At 52.6% G+C, this 16,419-nt stretch overlaps 1 protein-coding gene across 2 annotated transcripts in view; it reads right to left on the reverse strand.

The window, feature by feature from the left end:
• Cpne5 (copine 5) overlaps positions 1 to 16,419 on the reverse strand; it is an 82,770-nt gene that overhangs the window by 20,060 nt on the left and 46,291 nt on the right. For both annotated transcript variants that reach the window (XM_041634688.1, XM_041634689.1), the window contains 2 exons: positions 11,364 to 11,467; positions 6,867 to 6,971 (listed from right to left, as the gene is read on the reverse strand). In XM_041634688.1, coding sequence (XP_041490622.1) covers positions 6,867 to 6,971; positions 11,364 to 11,467 — 209 coding nt within the window. The remainder of the gene's footprint in view (positions 1 to 6,866; positions 6,972 to 11,363; positions 11,468 to 16,419) is intronic.

A 16,419-nucleotide genomic window follows, 5' to 3' on the forward strand; every position in this document is an offset into this window, starting at 1 on the left:
TTAGGTCCCTAGTTATAGTGACAGTCCTCGGTATCAACAAAAGCACTTTTGAGAAATTGATGAGAAAACTGTCCTTCAGTCTTGCAGCTAAGCCCCTTGTGGTGGCCCCAGCACTCGGGTGGTAGAGGCAGGTGGATCTCTATGAGTTGGAGGTCAGCCTGGTCTATGTACCAAGCTCTAGGCCAGTCAAGGCTATACAGAGAGACTCCAAACAAAAAAACCACCAACCACCAACCAAATGAAAAAAGTCCTGTAGCTGGTGGAGGTCCCCTAACACTTTAGAGAAATGGACTACCCTGGTGACAGGAACTGTTGTCCCACAGAACACAAAAGGAGGTACCGGATGTGTGGTGGTGAGCTCTGTGGACAGACACTGGGGCCAAGGCTGCCACCCTGAGTTTGATCCCTGGGATCCACACGGTAGAAGGAAAGAACTGACGCCTGAAAGTTGACCTCTGCCCTCCACAGGTGCACCATGGCACAGCAGCCTCCTCCTCCACCAGTAAATACACACACGTAATAAACAATTAGATCTCAGAGTTGAAGGGGCTGAAATATTTCACTGGCTGCGTTCTGGCTGTGAATGGCTCTGCAAACTCCTCCAAGCCGCCCCAGCATGCCGCAGAACCACTGGCCTCTTCAGACTGGACAGGGCTCTCACCCTGGTTGATTTAGAATCGGCAGGTCCAGGGTGCAGTGTGGGCAGGGTGGGGGCTAGAAGTTCCCCAGAGGATGGGAACTGGCAACTGAGGATGGCTGTGAGATCCCTGGGTGCTGGTTTGGCCTCAACCTACCCTCCTGGGCTGCTGTGGCCTGGGAGGGTCTGCAAAGCTCAGAGGCCGTATTTCCAGGCTGAGCCTGGGTGGGGAAGAAAGTGGAGAACAGCCCCCAAGGAGCAGCCCCAGGTACAAGAAGGCCTGGAGAGAAACTGGTTGTCGCTGTCTACACTCTGTTGCGAGCCCAGGTCACAGCAGATGGGGCTTGGGACCTCTGGGCCTAGGCTCTGCAAGCTAAAGTTAGTCTGGCTGTGACTTATCCATAAGACCCAAGAAAATGAGCTTGTGGGTGAGGGATAAGAAAACAGACCACAGCGGCCCATAAAACCAACATCTCATTTGGCACAAACAGGCTGAGAACTCAGAGTCCCAGGGGAGGCAGTGAGAAGGGCAGGGACGGGCATTGCTCTGGGGACAGTAGCCCAGGGCAGTGCCCCAGATCCTGTGGGTCTGTCTGTGTAGCCCTGAGGGCTCCACGGGGGGACTCTGTTCCTCTGTACATTTTCGGACAGTTACTGGCTCTGTAAAGGTGCTGTCTCCAGCCACCCTGCAGGCACCAAGACATTTATCTCTGTCCCTATCGGGCCAACTCAAGCTTTTTTCCATCGCCAGACAACCCTATGGTTTGTGAGAACATCCTCCATGGCTCAGAGATTATTGGTTTTGCTCACTGTCATAGGCTTGGCTTCGAGAAAGGTGCCTGGCAGATAGCAGGCACATAACGAACACTTGCCAGCTGGCAGGGTGGCCTGACACCTCTGTGAACAGACTATGCCGTAACCTTCCCTGGCTTCAGTAAAACACCCAAGGAGGCATCCGAGCACGCTCAGAGTGGAAAATCAGGAGTCAGTGTCCCAGGCCCCTGACAGCCAGGGCTGGAACCATAAAGTCACATCAAAGTGAGATGCGCAGGGTAGGGAAGCAGGTGAAATCTCCAGGCCTCCTCCCTGAGTACCATAGTATACACTGTTGTGGAATATCACTTTAACTAGGCAAAGATGTGTTACATGTTTATGTTACAGAATATTACTCTAACCATATAAAGGTGTGTTACATTTGTTTATGTTGCAGAATATTACTCTAACTATATAAAGGTGTGTTACTTTTGTTTACGATGCAGACTATTAACTTTAACCATATAAAGATGTGTTGTTACACTTGTTTATGTTGCAGATTACTCTAACCATATAAAGGTGTGTTACTTTTGTTTACGATGCAGACTATTTAACCATACAAAGGTGTGTTACTTTTGTTTACGATGCAGACTATTTAACCATACAAAGGTGTGTTACTTTTGTTTACGATGCAGACTATTTAACCATATAAAGGTGTGTTACTTTTGTTTACGATGCAGACTATTTAATCATATAAAGGTGTGTTACTTTTGTTTATGATGCAGACTATTTAACCATATAAAGCTGTGTTACATTTGTTTAATTATGTAAAGTTGCGTTGCGGGTTCACCTTGTTGGCCTAAGGTACTTGATTGGTTTATTAAATAGCCGATAGCTAAGCATTAGAGCTTTAGGAGGGGCTGGTGGGCAGAGAGAATAAGGAGGAGAAATCTAGGCTGGGGAGAATGGGGGAGAAAGAGAGGGAAATGCCCTAGAGCCAGCCAGTTGGTCGTGGGACATGGAGGAAGTAGTGAAAACAGGACAAACAGAATGAAAGAAAGGTTTAAAAAAAGGCCTGAGGCAAAACGTAGATGAAGAGAAACAGGTTAATTGAAGTTAAAAGAGCTAGTGGGACAAATACAGATAAGGCCGAGCATTCATAACTAAGTCCCCACGTCATGATTTGGGAGTCAGAGGCCCATAAGCAAGCCTGTTACAATATACTGCAGTCCCTCTGGACCATGGCAGTAAGAATGGCGATTCAGGGCAGGAGAAGAGATGTTTCCAGGCTGCTTACAAGGCCCTAGGGCTGACAGGCCCTCAAGGCTTTCTCTCCCCTAGCTGATACCCTGAGAGAAACTGTCGTGAGGGAAAGAACACATCTCGCCATCGTCACAGGGAGTTGGGTATAGACTGTCCCATTCAAGACTGTACGTGGGGCTGTTAAGGCAGCCATGCCTGAGACCTTTGGTTGTGAGCTTGGCCCCTCCCTGTGTCACAGCTCAGAGTTCAGTGGCCCCAAGAGAAGCAAGAGGCCAGTGTTGGAATACTCTTAGCTCAGATGAGTTCTCGGCACCTTAGTTCCCACGTGTACAGTGTGCACGCTCACTGTCATGGTGCGAGGGGATAACAGCAGCCTAGCCCAGGTGGACCTGGTTTACTCACAGAAGGCTAGGACAGAGGACAGTCTGGGAACACCAGGGAACGAACAGCTTCTTGTTCCCTGGGCCTTGTTTGCCACCCTAGGGCTGGAGGGGTTCGGACCCTACCACCTCCTTTGACTTGAGCTCTGCTCAGCTGGGCCATTCAGGTTTGGCTTAGACACATGGGAAAGTGGCAAGAGGGTCCCCAGACCAGGGATGAGCCCAGAGGTGCCATCTACAGAAGGGAAGGCACTGTCTTGCTCTGACACAGACTTTGACCCTCCATCTGTGAAATGGGCACATCACGAGGGATGATCCGAAGGTTATTTCTCACCATGTAAGAAAACGTGTATAGGGGCTGGAGAGATGGCTCAGTGGTTAAGAGCACTGCCTGCTCTTCCAAAGGTACTGAGTTCAATTCCCGGCAACCACATGGTGGCTCACAACCATCTGTAATAAGGTCTAGTGCCCTCTTCTGGCCTGCAGACATACAGACAGAATATTGTGTACATAATGAAGAAAGAAAGAAAGAAAGAAAGAAAGAAAGAAAAGAAAACGTGTATAGGCCAATCGAGACCAGTGAGACTCACATCCTAAGTATCCCATATTTTTTTTTAAAGATTTATTTATTAAGTATCCAATGTACTGCTGGCAAGGAAGGTACCAGATCTCATTACAGATGGTTGTGAGCCACCATGTGCTTGCTGGGAATTGAACTCGGGACCTCTGGAAGAGCAGCCAGTGCTCTTACCCTCTGAGCCATCTCTCCAGCCCAGTATCCCATAATTTTAACAGCATGAACTGCTTCCACTCCATCTTTCTGGGGTACTGTACTCTCTCAGTACAGACATCCAGCCTTCCAGTATGTTCTCCTTGCTTAGCTCCCTGGCAGCGGCCCTTCCTCAGCCCTCTTGACCCACCCCACCTTCTCTTCACTGCTCTGGGCCTGTGGCCTCACTGACTGGTCTCTGACTCCTCCCCTGGGAGCTGTGCCTGGCCTTCAGACATCCACATCCCAGGATTAGCATCATGGCAGCAGTGGCCGTGACAGCTTCCCTAACCTAGGATTGTTCTCTCCAAATTGGCTGTGGGTTGCCTACGGGCTGTGACACAACAAAAACCAACCAAACCAACGCCTGCTCAGACTCAGCCTGTTCAGTAAGAGTCTGGCCCCGTCACCCTCCCGTCACTCGGCACCACCCATGGAGGCCTGCAATGCCAAGGGAGAGCAAAGCACAGGCCTGCGCCCGCTAGACAGACATCAAGGCCTTTTGAACCTTCCTTCTTGCCATTCCCTGCACCCTCTCCTCTCTGAACCATTTGAGATTAATGCCAAAAGAACCCTGAAATGTTTTAAGGATTGAAACAACCTCACCGGGGTGTCCCCATCTCAGGTCCCTGGAGTTCAAGCCCCTCATCTCTGAACAAAGTTCTCTGAGCCTCCCCAGATGCCCTGTCACACTGTGCCATGGCCATTTAGAAACAGATTTTAGAGTCAGCAAGCACCAACTCCTGTGTCTCCAGCATGGCTGGAAGTACTGTGTTGGACGGCCCCCAGTCACCATGGCTGGAAGCACAGTGCTGGATGGCCCCCAGTCACCATGGCTGGAAGCACGGTGCTGGACGGCCCCCAGGCACCATGGCTGGAAGCACAGTGCTGGACGGCCCCCAGTCCACTCTGGGACTCATCTTCTCACCTATGCTGCAAGCCATCCCGGATTGCTGGGAGGATGGACTCCCCACCAGCCTGGGGCAACTTGAGAAGCCAGTGGGCCCCCAAAGTACCCAGCACAGTGACACCTTGTTCTGAGTCTGCCAGAGAGCATACAGGAGAGGGACAGTGGCCTCCGACATGGCACCTCCTTAGTGGGTGCTTGGGGCAATTCCAGGCCAGGGTAGGGTCAGCCAGACACTGGCCCCTGAATTAATTCTGCCGCCAATCATGACACAGTCAATCTGTGCCCAGCGTGGAGAAGGAGAGCCAGCCACCCTGGAGGAAGATGGAGCTGGGCTCGGGCCTGTCTGCCCTTCCCACCACTCGCCTCCTCCAGGGGACCAGCCAGGCCCACTGCTGTCCCTCCCTGTACGTCTCTGATACAGCTGGAGCCCGGGAGCCTCTCCCTAGGAAGACTGTCCTGCCTGCTCTCCCATCTTCTCCAGGCTCTCCACCCTTTCCGGGCCCCTTGCCCAATACCCACACCCCCAACCTTCCAGCTATCCCCAGTCGTCCCCTTCCCAATTCCAGGTGTCTACCAGGGGTTTGTTTAACAACAGCATTCACATTTGGGCCCCAGTTCATTCTGCAACGATTACTTAGCTGTCTCTGGAACTTGTGTATGTCTGCGCTCTCATGGTCAGACCGGGAGGTCCCAGAAGATAGAGATAGGCACCTGTCCTTGAATGCCACATAGTCAGGGACTCAGCGATGGGCATAGGACACTAAATACCTAGGGAACAGACTGCTGTGTTTCTGTCCCAGGCAAGAGGATGAGCTCTTGTTAGTGTCCCTGGAGGGCAGAGAAGCTAGAGCCTTCGTCCAGGAATTGATGGAACCAGACGCAAAGATCACAGCCAAGCACCAGGCCAAACTCTGGCAATCCAGTCAAAGAGAGGAGGAGGGAATCCATGAACAAGTAAGATCAAGCTCGTGGAAAATCATAAACTCGGGACAGATAGCTGAGGGGCCTCTGTATGTGTGGGAACCCTGGCACTAGGACCAGGATCTATCCCAGGTGCAGGAGCTAGCTTGTTAGAACCCATGCTCTATGGTGGGATGCCATGTTCAGCCTTAACGCAGAGGTGAGGAGCTTGGTCCTGCCCCAAATTACTGTACCAAACTATGTTGACTCCCCACGGGAGCCCTTACCTGTTGGGAGGAGTGGATGCGGGGTGGGCTGGGGGGCACGAGGAGGGATGGAGGGAGAACATTGATTGGAATGTAAAATGAATTAAAAAAATAAATATTAAAAACGTTCCTGGAGGGAAACAGGCACCAGGAAGCCATCCATCCACCCACCACCCCCATACATATACCCTTGGGAACCCTGTGCAGAGTCCCAGTGTACCCCAAGGTGTCTTTTCTGATGCCCCAGGGCTTCTGAGGGAGCGGCCAGCAGACACCCCACTTCTGCAGCCAGTGTTTAGGTGACTTCAGGAAAACCAATACTCTTGCGGCACCCATCCGACCTGCCCCCCTGCTTTCTCCAGCACCTTCTGCAGTGAATAATGACATGTTTCTCTGTATGATTACTGGATTAATGTCTGCCTCCCCCACCAACACTTAAGCTCCGTGACGCTGGGTAGAGGGTGAAGTGGGCACATTTGCTCCCAGCTGACTTCCCAGTTAGATCTAGCACGTGGCAGGGGCTCAGTAAATGAGCAGACGGGATGGGGATGCTGACTGTGACATGTCATCACTCCTGCTGGCCTCCTGTGAGCCCTGGGAGGGCAGCAGGATTCCCAGGCTCATTTTCCAGGGAAGGACAGTCAGTCGGGAGACCGACAGGTGAGAGCTCGCCCGGGCTGACTGCTCCCTTAGTCAGGCACTGGTACCAATGCACGATGAGGAAGAGGACAGCCTGCATGCAATATGATGAAACCGTTCATAAATCTTGTCGCCCTCGCCCCTCACTGATGCCCACCAGGTTGGCCGGGACTGTCCCTGGGATCCTGACTCCAGAGACCAGTGGCCAAGAGTAAGGTTGCTGGAGATAGGCCTTTCCTAACTCTACCCCACCCTATCCCTTATCTCTGCTGCCATCCAGGGAAATAGAGAATGGGACATCCCAGGTACCCGCATGCTCTCCCCTTGAAGAGAAGGCTCTCCATCTCACCTGTCGTAGTCCCCGTTGCACAGGGCCCTCACTGGGATGGAGAAGGTTTGCCACACCGGGTTGAGGGTGTTCTTCATGACCTCGGTCTTGTGACAGATGGTGAACCTGGCCAAGAAGAATCGAGGGAAAGGCATCAGGCCGGAGGCTCAGATGACCAATGCCGCAGCCTTCTCTGACTTGTGACAGGAAGAGCCACCCTCAACAGCCATAGCCAGGCTACACATGGCATGGCAGAGAAGTTTCTGAAGGAGGCAGGGCCCCGACTGGAGCAGCACATCTAGCGGGGAGTGTCAGGGGCCTGAGTTCTAGCTACCGTCCTAGGGCCAGCCTATTGTGTGACTCTGACCAAGTCCTTCCTTTCTCTCTGGGCAGTTCCTTTCCTGGGAACCCGGGAGCTGAACCTCAGGGCTAGATGGGTGGGTGTATGCAAGTGTGTGTGCCTGTGGTCTCCACCCTGGGACATCTTCTCCATTCCCTGGCTTCATCTTTGCACTCCCAGCCAGACATCACCCCCAGACTTGTGAAACCGCTATGTCTGGAATGTACAAACTCTGACTGTGACAGCCCATGGTCTCTCCCCTGCCAGGCTTCTCCTTCCTGTCTCATTTGTCACCATCTGACACGGTCTAGTTCTCTCCTTCAACATTCTGTCACGATCCATCAGTAAAACTGAAGGTCCGCAAGAACAAAAGGTGTTCCCGATGCAGCCCGGAACAATGGCTGCAGTACTAGACAGCCAATCATCTTTGTTTGTTTGTGATAGGGTCTCCCATCACTTAGGATAGACTTGAACTTCTGATCTTTCTGCCTCTACCTTTCCGGTGCTGGGATTCCAAGTATTATCACCATGCGTAGCCATCAACCACTAAAAAAAAGTGGCGCAGGCCTTCAATCCTAGCTCTGGGGAGGCAGAGGCAGGGGGATCTCTGTGAGTTTGAGGCCAGCCTGATCTACAGTTCCTGGTTCCAGGACAGCCAAGGGCTGTCTGGAAAAACAAACATCAACAACAAAAAATAAAAATAAAAATTATTCTGTATATGCCTGAGGGAGTTTATATGTACCACATTTTTGCAATCGCCTGTGGAGGTCTGTGGTGGGTGTTGGATCTCCTAGACCAACAATACAGGTGATTAGGAGCCACCCACGTGGCTGTTGGGAACCAAATCCAGACTTCCTTCAACAGTAGTAGGCAGTAGGTGCCCTTAAAAGCTGAGTCATCTCTCAAGCCCCAAGTCATATTTTTGTTGTTGTTGTTGGTTTTCCAGACAGTGCTTCTCTTACTACCTCTGGCTTCTGGTCATCTTTTAAAAGGAACTGATGGGGGGTGGGGCTTGTTCGGTAGTAGATGCTTCAAACCATGGGAGCTCTACCTGTAGCAGCCCCGGAGTCTGCTAAAACAGAACATGAGAAAAAACGAAGTGAAAAGGAGCCTCCAGGCATGGTGGCTCACACCTTTGGACCTAGCACTTGGAAGGCAGAGGCCAGCCAAGGCTACAGAGAGACACTGTCTCAAAAAAAAAAAAAAAAAAAAAAAAGAAAGAAAGAAAGGCGGAGGCGAGGGAGGAGCCAGGTAGGAAAGCAGAACTGTGCTTCTGGGGGAGCCAGTCCACAGCAGGCTTTCCAGTCTGCTGGAGGAAAACCCTCTCTCCTTGGGCCACCCGACACCCTTGAGTACCTCCAGTTGGAATCCAAGAACCTGGTGGTTAACCGTGCAGATGGGCTGTCTCTGCTGCTCCTGCCACGTTTCCTGCCCACTCCCCTTGCCATGCTAGCTACCTATCTCAGGAGCAGCCCTGCCTCCAGGATGGGCAAAACTCTCTGGGCACCCACCCCGGTGACATTCCAGCTTAGAAAGGTCACTAGGAAGCGCCAGTACCCCTCCTGAGCCCACACAGCCCGCACTGTTTCTTCTTCGGCAATTTTCAAGTCAAAATGTCATTCCTGTCACCAGGCTGAGCATTTCTCTTCTGTGCTCCTCCACGCCCACCCACTGGAGTGTGAGATCCACGTGGGAGACCTTGTAGCTAACCCCAGAGCTGGAGGAGGGGATGGGTGTTGGGCAGGAGGGGCCCAATGCCTGGGACTGGGGCAGGTGGCAGAGGACAACAGAGAGACTTGGAGCAGCTGAAGGGTGGGGACCCAGACTGCAGAGGCCCCCTGGGCTTCAGGAATCTACCCTGGAACATTCACCCAGCATCCTCGGTCCCCCCACATAGACCTCTATCCTTCCTGACCAGAAGCAGGTGTCCTAAGCGCCCAGCCCAGTTTCCCTCCATGTTCCTTCCTGGAGCCTGGGTGGTCTCGGTTCTGTCCCAGGCACCAGCTGACAACTGCTTCCTTTAAACTCTGCCATCTTGACTATCAGCTCCAGAGGTTTCTCAGCTCCCCTGCTGCACCTGCCTGGCAGGAACCATGCTCACTGTGCCTAGTGGTCCCTGCAGATGGAGCATGGGTCACCCATCTGTCAGACAGATGTGAGTCCCAGTCCTAGGGCCAGCTATGCATCCCCCAGGAAGCCTTCCCGAGTGTCCTTTAGTGGCAAAGTATAAGAAGAATGGGTAGGGCTGTGGAAATGGCTCAGGGGGTAAAGGGACTTGTCTAATGACCTGAGTTAATCCCTAGGACCAGGATGGTGGAAAGAGAGGGCCAACTCGCACAAGGTATCTTCTGACACAGATCATAGAGATACACAGACACACAGAGAAAGACACAGTCACACACACAGGCAGAGAAAGATGAAACACAGACACACAGTCACACACACACAGCCACAGACACGTAGACATCCACAGAGACACACACACACACACACTTCCTAGACTTGCGCACTCCGCTTCCCGACTGCAGATACAACTGCCTCTAGCTCCTGCTGCCCTGATGGACCTTCCAGCTGTGACCCAAGACAGAGCCCTCCTTAAGTAGCTTTGGTCAGGCTATTCCTGACCAAAAGGAAGCTGGAGGCGAAGTGACATAGTCACACACATAGACACTCTGGCAGGGAGCATCCTAGAAGGTTCTGTTGGGTTGTACCTACTAATGCCAGGTCAGGGCCCTGCAGGCAGCTTGGTTTGGCTCTGGAAGGGCGAGGGTGGAGGTCTGTGGAGGGGTCACTAACATAAAGACAGATAGAGCAGGACGGCTCCAGGATGGCCTGAGTAGCCTGCAGTGCCTACTGCCTCCTGGAAAAGGCCTCAGCCTTGGTCCCCACAGGTCTCCATGAGGTTCCTATGCCCCCTCCCTGCCCTGCTCCCACCCACAGCTCAGCCTGGGCACCTCCCACCCGATCCTGTGTCAGTCACAGTCACGAACCCCACACAGCCTTTCCAGCGCCGCTCTCCTCCCCACAACGCTCCTCTTCTCTCCACCAGGGCCCTGCGGGCCATGGCTCAGCCTCTCCAGAGGGAGTGGACAGTGCTTGGACACCAGAGTAGAGGACCGAAGCCTTTTCCTCCCCCTTCCCCACTCCCACCTCTAAAGCCAAGTCACACGGTTCAGGAGTATTTGAAGCACCCTGCTGGGAGTCCTCTGAGAGACAAAGCCCTTTGTCATGCAAATGATCACACCTAATTTCCTGTTCAGTAGTTCAGGTTCAAAAATCAGTTTTCTCTTGCACTGAAATACACCTCCTGCCCGCTGCTGCCCTGCCCCCAACACGCACGCACACACGCACACACGCACACACACACACACACGCACACACACACGCACACACACACACACCACGTGTGCGCACTGGCATTTCAGCACAAGGGGCCAGTGTGTGCTGGGCTCTGTCTCTGCACAAGGTTGGCTCTCTGGCCCATCCAGCGCTCTGCTCCTTGCTCCGCCCCAAGGACCCATTTTCTTCCTGGCCGAGTTTCTCCAATTAACCCTCCTGGCCTCATCACTTCAGCCTTCTGTAGAATCCCAGAACCGGCTACCTAAAAGAGACCCTGGAGACCTCATCCACCTGCTTCACTGCGTAGAGGAGAAAACGGGCCCAGAGAGGAGGCGCAACTTGCCCTGGGTCAACGGAGCTGGTTGGTGGGGGAGAACCTAAATGCTCAGATCTTCAGCCCAGGGTCTTTCTCTGTGCTGCTGACCTACATTGGCCAGTGTGCTGTGTATGTTTCCCTTAGGTCTGGCTTAATGAGGAGGAGGGGAATGCGGTCCTTCAACCCTACAGTTCTGAGGTAGTTCTGCTTGGTAGAGTGTGGGGCTGTGAGGAAAAGTCACCGCTTTTCCTGGTCTGATACAGTCGGGGAACCCTAGAGGGTATTCTGATCTGTGAGGGCGGGAACTGGGTTGTGGCAGCCTGAGGCATTTCTGCTGTCACCCCGTTTTTGCACGCTCCCCAGGCATACACAGCGCCCACCATTGCTGAGTGTCAATGCCAGGTCCCCACCTTGGCTTTATCAGGGCATCAATGCCATACAGCAGGGCCCCAGGGGTGGCCACACACTCCCAGCCCTGCCCAGTACACAGGTGCCTCGGGGTGGGGGCATCAGGGGAACTCACGTTCCATCCTCGTTGCTCCTGTAGAACACCAAGAAGGGGTCAGATTTCCCGAAGAAATCTTTCTTGTCCAACTTATTGGCACAGAACTGCATTGTGGCGACGTCCTGGAAAGGAGGGAGGACAGGGTGGTGAGGCAGAGGGATCCCAGGGACTGGCAAGGGCAGTCAGGGTGGTAGCATCTTTTTGTGTTTTTGCTTTTCGGGGCAGATTTTCTCTGTCTAACAGCCCTGGCTGTCCTAGACCTCGCTCTGTAGACCAGGCTGGCCTTGAGTCCACAGAGATCCACTTGCCTCTGCCTCCTGAGTGCTGGGATTAAAGGTGTGCGCCACCACTGCCCAGCAGACAGGGTAGCATCTTAAGTATGTTGGCACAAGCCCCAGGCCTAGAGGGCCAGCAGGCTGGAGAAGCAGATAGATCTGAAGTTGCCCTAGGTTTGAACCCCAGCTCTACCAGTTTGGAGCTATGTGACCCCAAGGAAGGCAGATAACCTCTCGGAGCCTCTCCTCGCTGGGTTCACGGGGTGGCAGTGAGAAGCACAGAGGAAGCGGTCCATGAGTAATCCCTCCAGTTCTCACCATGGCGACCTAAGGCCATTCTGAGCATGGCCTGCTGAATTTACAGCCTGGCACTGCCCATGATGCCCCATGTCCTCATCTACCAGTGTGGTTCCCAGAGGATAGTCGAGGCTACAGGCATCCTCTTCCACTAACACAGTGTTCCCGCCTAACACTCTAAGGGGGGGTGGGACAAGCCATAAATCAGGGGCCAAAGGCTCATAATGGGGAACAGGTGGGGTGTGGGGAAGGGAATGGGGTGGGGGATAAGGAGAGGTTTACCAAGCTCATCAGGCAGAGCTAATTTTGACCCCCAGACCAGCTCCCTGCCCCACTGCCCTGACATCTGTAAGGAGGCAGCCTGGCCCTGCTAGGCAATCAGAGGCCTAGTCCTGATTCTATGGGGCCTTGTGTGGCGGACACACTCAGGCTGACCCTAAACCAAGTCCGCACAGGAAGTAGCCCAACAGCAGAGCCCAGGAGCAAAAGCTTTTGCTGCCTTTTGAAGAACCTTGAAGGCTTTGGAAGACCCCTAAGTGTGGCTCATGGGTACAATGTTTGTCCTGGGCTCATGGCCAGCATTAGAACAAGAAAAACTGCGGCTACCATTTGCAGGGGGTCACCTACTTTTGGGTGGAAGTATATGAAATTGTCAATAACCAACTGTCATTTGTCTATGAAAATGGCAACATAACAAGGCTGGCTGGGTGGTGGTGGTGCACACCTTTAATCCCAGCACTGGGGAGGCAGAGGCAGGCAGATGTCAGTGAGTTTGAGGCCAGCCTGGTATACAGAGGGAGTTCCAGGACAGCTAGGACTGTTTCACAGAGAAACCCTGCGCAAAAAAAAAAAAAAAAAAAAAAACAACCAACCAGCCAAACAAACAAAAACCAAGGATGTATGTAACATGCCTATCGATTGTTTTAAAGGTGTGTGTATGTGTGTGTGTGTGAGAGAGAGAGAGAGAGAGAGGCAGGGGGGTGGGGGTGGGGGGGCATGCTTGTGGAAGGCAGAGGGCAACCACGGTATTAGTTGCCTTCCATCTTGCTGAGACCGTCTCTGCTGCTCACTGCTGTGCAGGCCGGGCTGGCTGGCCGTGAAGCTCCTGAGGATTGACCTGTAGCTTCCTGTCTGGCTGTAGGAACAAACCCTGGATGATAGCTGCTCACACTGAGTATCCAGTCCTGATTCTGGGAATTCACACTGCGGTCCTCAACGCTTGCACGGCAAGCTCTTTTAGCCATTGTGTATCTCCACTCGGCTATCTTGATGTCTATGTTTCATTTAACCCAGTGAGGTGGGCGCTGGTCTCCTGCCTATTTTACACAGACCGGGGCTCAGCAGTCAGGAGATACAGGAGATAGAGGTTGGAGGATCTCTGTGAGTTCAAAGCCAGCCTAGTCTACAGAGCGAGTGTTCTAGACCAGGCCAGCCAAAGAGGGATACATAGTGAAACGCTCTCTCTCTCTCTCTCTCTCTCTCTCGCTCAAAAGGGCTACTGAGGCCGAGCTCCTGCTACTAAACCTGACTACACTCAATCCCTCCTGCTACTAAGCCTGACTACACTCAATCCCTCCTGCTACTAAGCCTGACTACACTCAATCCCAGGTACCCACACAGTAGAAACAAAGACCCAATTCCTACAAGTTGTCCTCTGACCTTCATGTTGTCATGCACACGCGTGCCCATTCACATACACTTGCAACACAAAGTGTAAGCAATAGAGGGAAGACCAAGAAGGTGGAAGCACCGAGAGGGTAATGCTCCTGCTGGAAGCCACACAGCTAGGACACAGCTGGAGTCACGCAAGACAGCTCCAGAGGCAAGAAACTGAAATTCCAAATAATGACCAGGCACCCCCAAGGCAAGCTTGATTATGTTCTACAACCTTCAATGGAGGAGGCAGAGAAGCGTGAAATCCACTTACAAGGGCAAGCCTCTGACTCCAGCTGGGTGGAAAGCTCAGCCAGGGGGGGACAGCGTGACACAGCAGGTTTCCTGTCTATGGTAGATAAGTGAGCCACGGCAGGCTCATCTTGATTCCAGCACACACACAATCTAGACGCAGGGACGATTGCCTAGAGCCCTCTGTGACTGCCGGACCCCGTCACAGTCACAGGAGCCCTGCAAACCGGACTCTTAGAGAGATTTCCAGCTTGTCACCAAAGCAAAGGTCGCTGACGAGCACTGGGGAAGTCCTGGGGGGCAGGCATGCTCAAGGTCCTGGCCTGGGATGAGGATGGAACTTGAGGGCCTGGCACATGCTGGGCAAGCCTTATCCGTGACCTGTGACCTGCGCTGCAGCCTCTGCCAGGGGAGGGGGGTGATGATCTGAACTCCCCTGATCCCCATCAATGCGGTTAGCAGATGGATCGAACTCTTGGTACCATTTGAATCTGAGAAGAGGCAGGGAGGGTGGTGCTGATGGCCTGGATCCCAGGGTTCCTGTGAGGATTGGTTTTGGGGATTTGATGCTGAGTTGGGACTCTCTGAGCCCAAGAGATGCTGTTCCCAGCCTTGGAGCCCGTGGGAATCAGTGGCAGGGAAGATAAAACCCGCTCCCAAGATATATAATTTCCTGCAATTTCTGCCTTTCACCCTATCTTTTTAAAAAGCATATTAAGTTTCTCTAAAACAGCAGGATCGCTTCAATTTGCATATCTCCGCATGTTAATTGCGCCGCCTCAGAGATTCAGCAGGCAGCCTTTCTCTGCGGCAGGGCCAGGCATCCTCCAGCACCTCAACCCTCCCAGCCCCAGAAGAAGGCTGAGGAGGTCAGAGGTCAGCAGGCATGGTGCCCACTAAGTTGCCTTGTGTCAGGAGACAGATGTGAAACTTAAAGGTGCCTCAAAGACTCAACGATCAAAATAAATGTTTTAACATGCCTAAAAGGAAATCAATGAAAAAAAATATCCGTGATAAACAGAACACTAAAATGTTGAACGAGGGGCATTTTTATAAACAAAGCAACTATTTCGCAGAAAGTCAGGTAACTTGCCTGGAGTCACACACCTGGCAAACAATGGCCCTTGAGTTCTTAACCACCTTACAAGCCACCCCTGAAAGACGTTTTTAAATGGACAACAGGATCACGGTGTTATCTATTGTCTTTTGGCCTGTTGGATTTCCCAAATTTCCTAGAGTTAGCACAGTCAGATAAAAAAGCGCTGTGTGTGTGCCCCTGAGTCTAGAATGTGTATGTGAGTGTGCGAGGGTGGGATCAGGATGCTAGAGCAATGGCTCAATCAGCAAAGTACCCACTACACAAGTCTGGAGGTCTGAGTTCAAATCCCAGCACCCGCGGTAAACTGTTGGGCACGGTGGCTCAAGCTTAACAGGCAGAGAGAGGGGCTCACTGGTCACCCAGCGTGGCCCACTGGTGAGCTCCAGGCTGGTGAGAGCCTGTCTAAAAACCCAAGGGACAGCACCTGAGGAATGACAGCCAAGGTTGTTCTTTGACCTCCGTATGCACATGGACATACAAGCACACAAGAAAGCACTCACATGCCCAGACTAGCAAAAACACTGCAGGGTCAGGGAAAGATCCTACCTCAAGGGGGCAAAGTGGACAGTGCTACAGGACACCTGATGTTCTTCTCTGGGCTCTGCAAGGGCACTGTAAGTAGAAATGTGTATACCCCCCTCCCCATCACGCACGCGCATACACACACACCCCCAAATCTATCTAGGACTCTGAAACTACATTCCATCAGGAGGTGACTCAACCTGGAGCCAAGGAGGGCTGGTGGAGGGAGACGAGAGAGGGAAGAGAAGGAGAAAGATAGGTGGGGGACAGCGAGGGGGCTGTGCTGGTGTCCACTCAGATACAGGTGGTGGTTACACAGCCTGGGTGCTGGAGCCTTTATTGGCACACTAACTGTGACAGGGCCTTTGGCCAAGCTGGCTTTTTTTTTTTGTTGTGGTAACAGTCGGCTTCCCAAACAACCCAGCCAGCTGTGTGTCTGTGGATTTGATCCACTGCAAGCTGAAAGTCCCCGCTGACCACTTTCCCTCCCACACTTACTGTGCCTATGCCTGGGAAGCTGACCTACATCCACTGCTTGGAAGAAATCGAAACAATCGGGATAGGATGTGAGCTGGGCGGGGCGGCGCATGCGTGCAAGCCCAGCAGGTGCACCGCTGGGGAGCTTGAGACCACGTGGGACGGAGATGGTGTTCTAGGCCAGCGTGGACTGTGAGTCGGTGGGCAAGGGCGCTTGCTGCCAAGCCTGACAAGCTGAGTGTGATTCCCAGGCCCAACACAGTGGAAGGAAGAAGCTAGCTGCCCATGTTTCCCGGGGCATATGGACACATGCATGAACACACACACACAGTAAATGAATAAATACATGTAAAAACAAACAAACAAAAAAGGATAGGATGTTCAATACACTATTATTTCACTGTATTACAGAAGAAACTATATTCAGTAAATGATGGTCAACCCCTCCTATGAGGAAACTATGAAACACTCATTTCTAAGACTAGAGACAGGAGCTTGT

This window comes from Microtus oregoni, unplaced genomic scaffold (assembly GCF_018167655.1).
Source record: "Microtus oregoni isolate MIOR12 unplaced genomic scaffold, Mior012 000046F_ref0000063, whole genome shotgun sequence".
NCBI lineage: Eukaryota > Metazoa > Chordata > Mammalia > Rodentia > Cricetidae > Microtus > Microtus oregoni.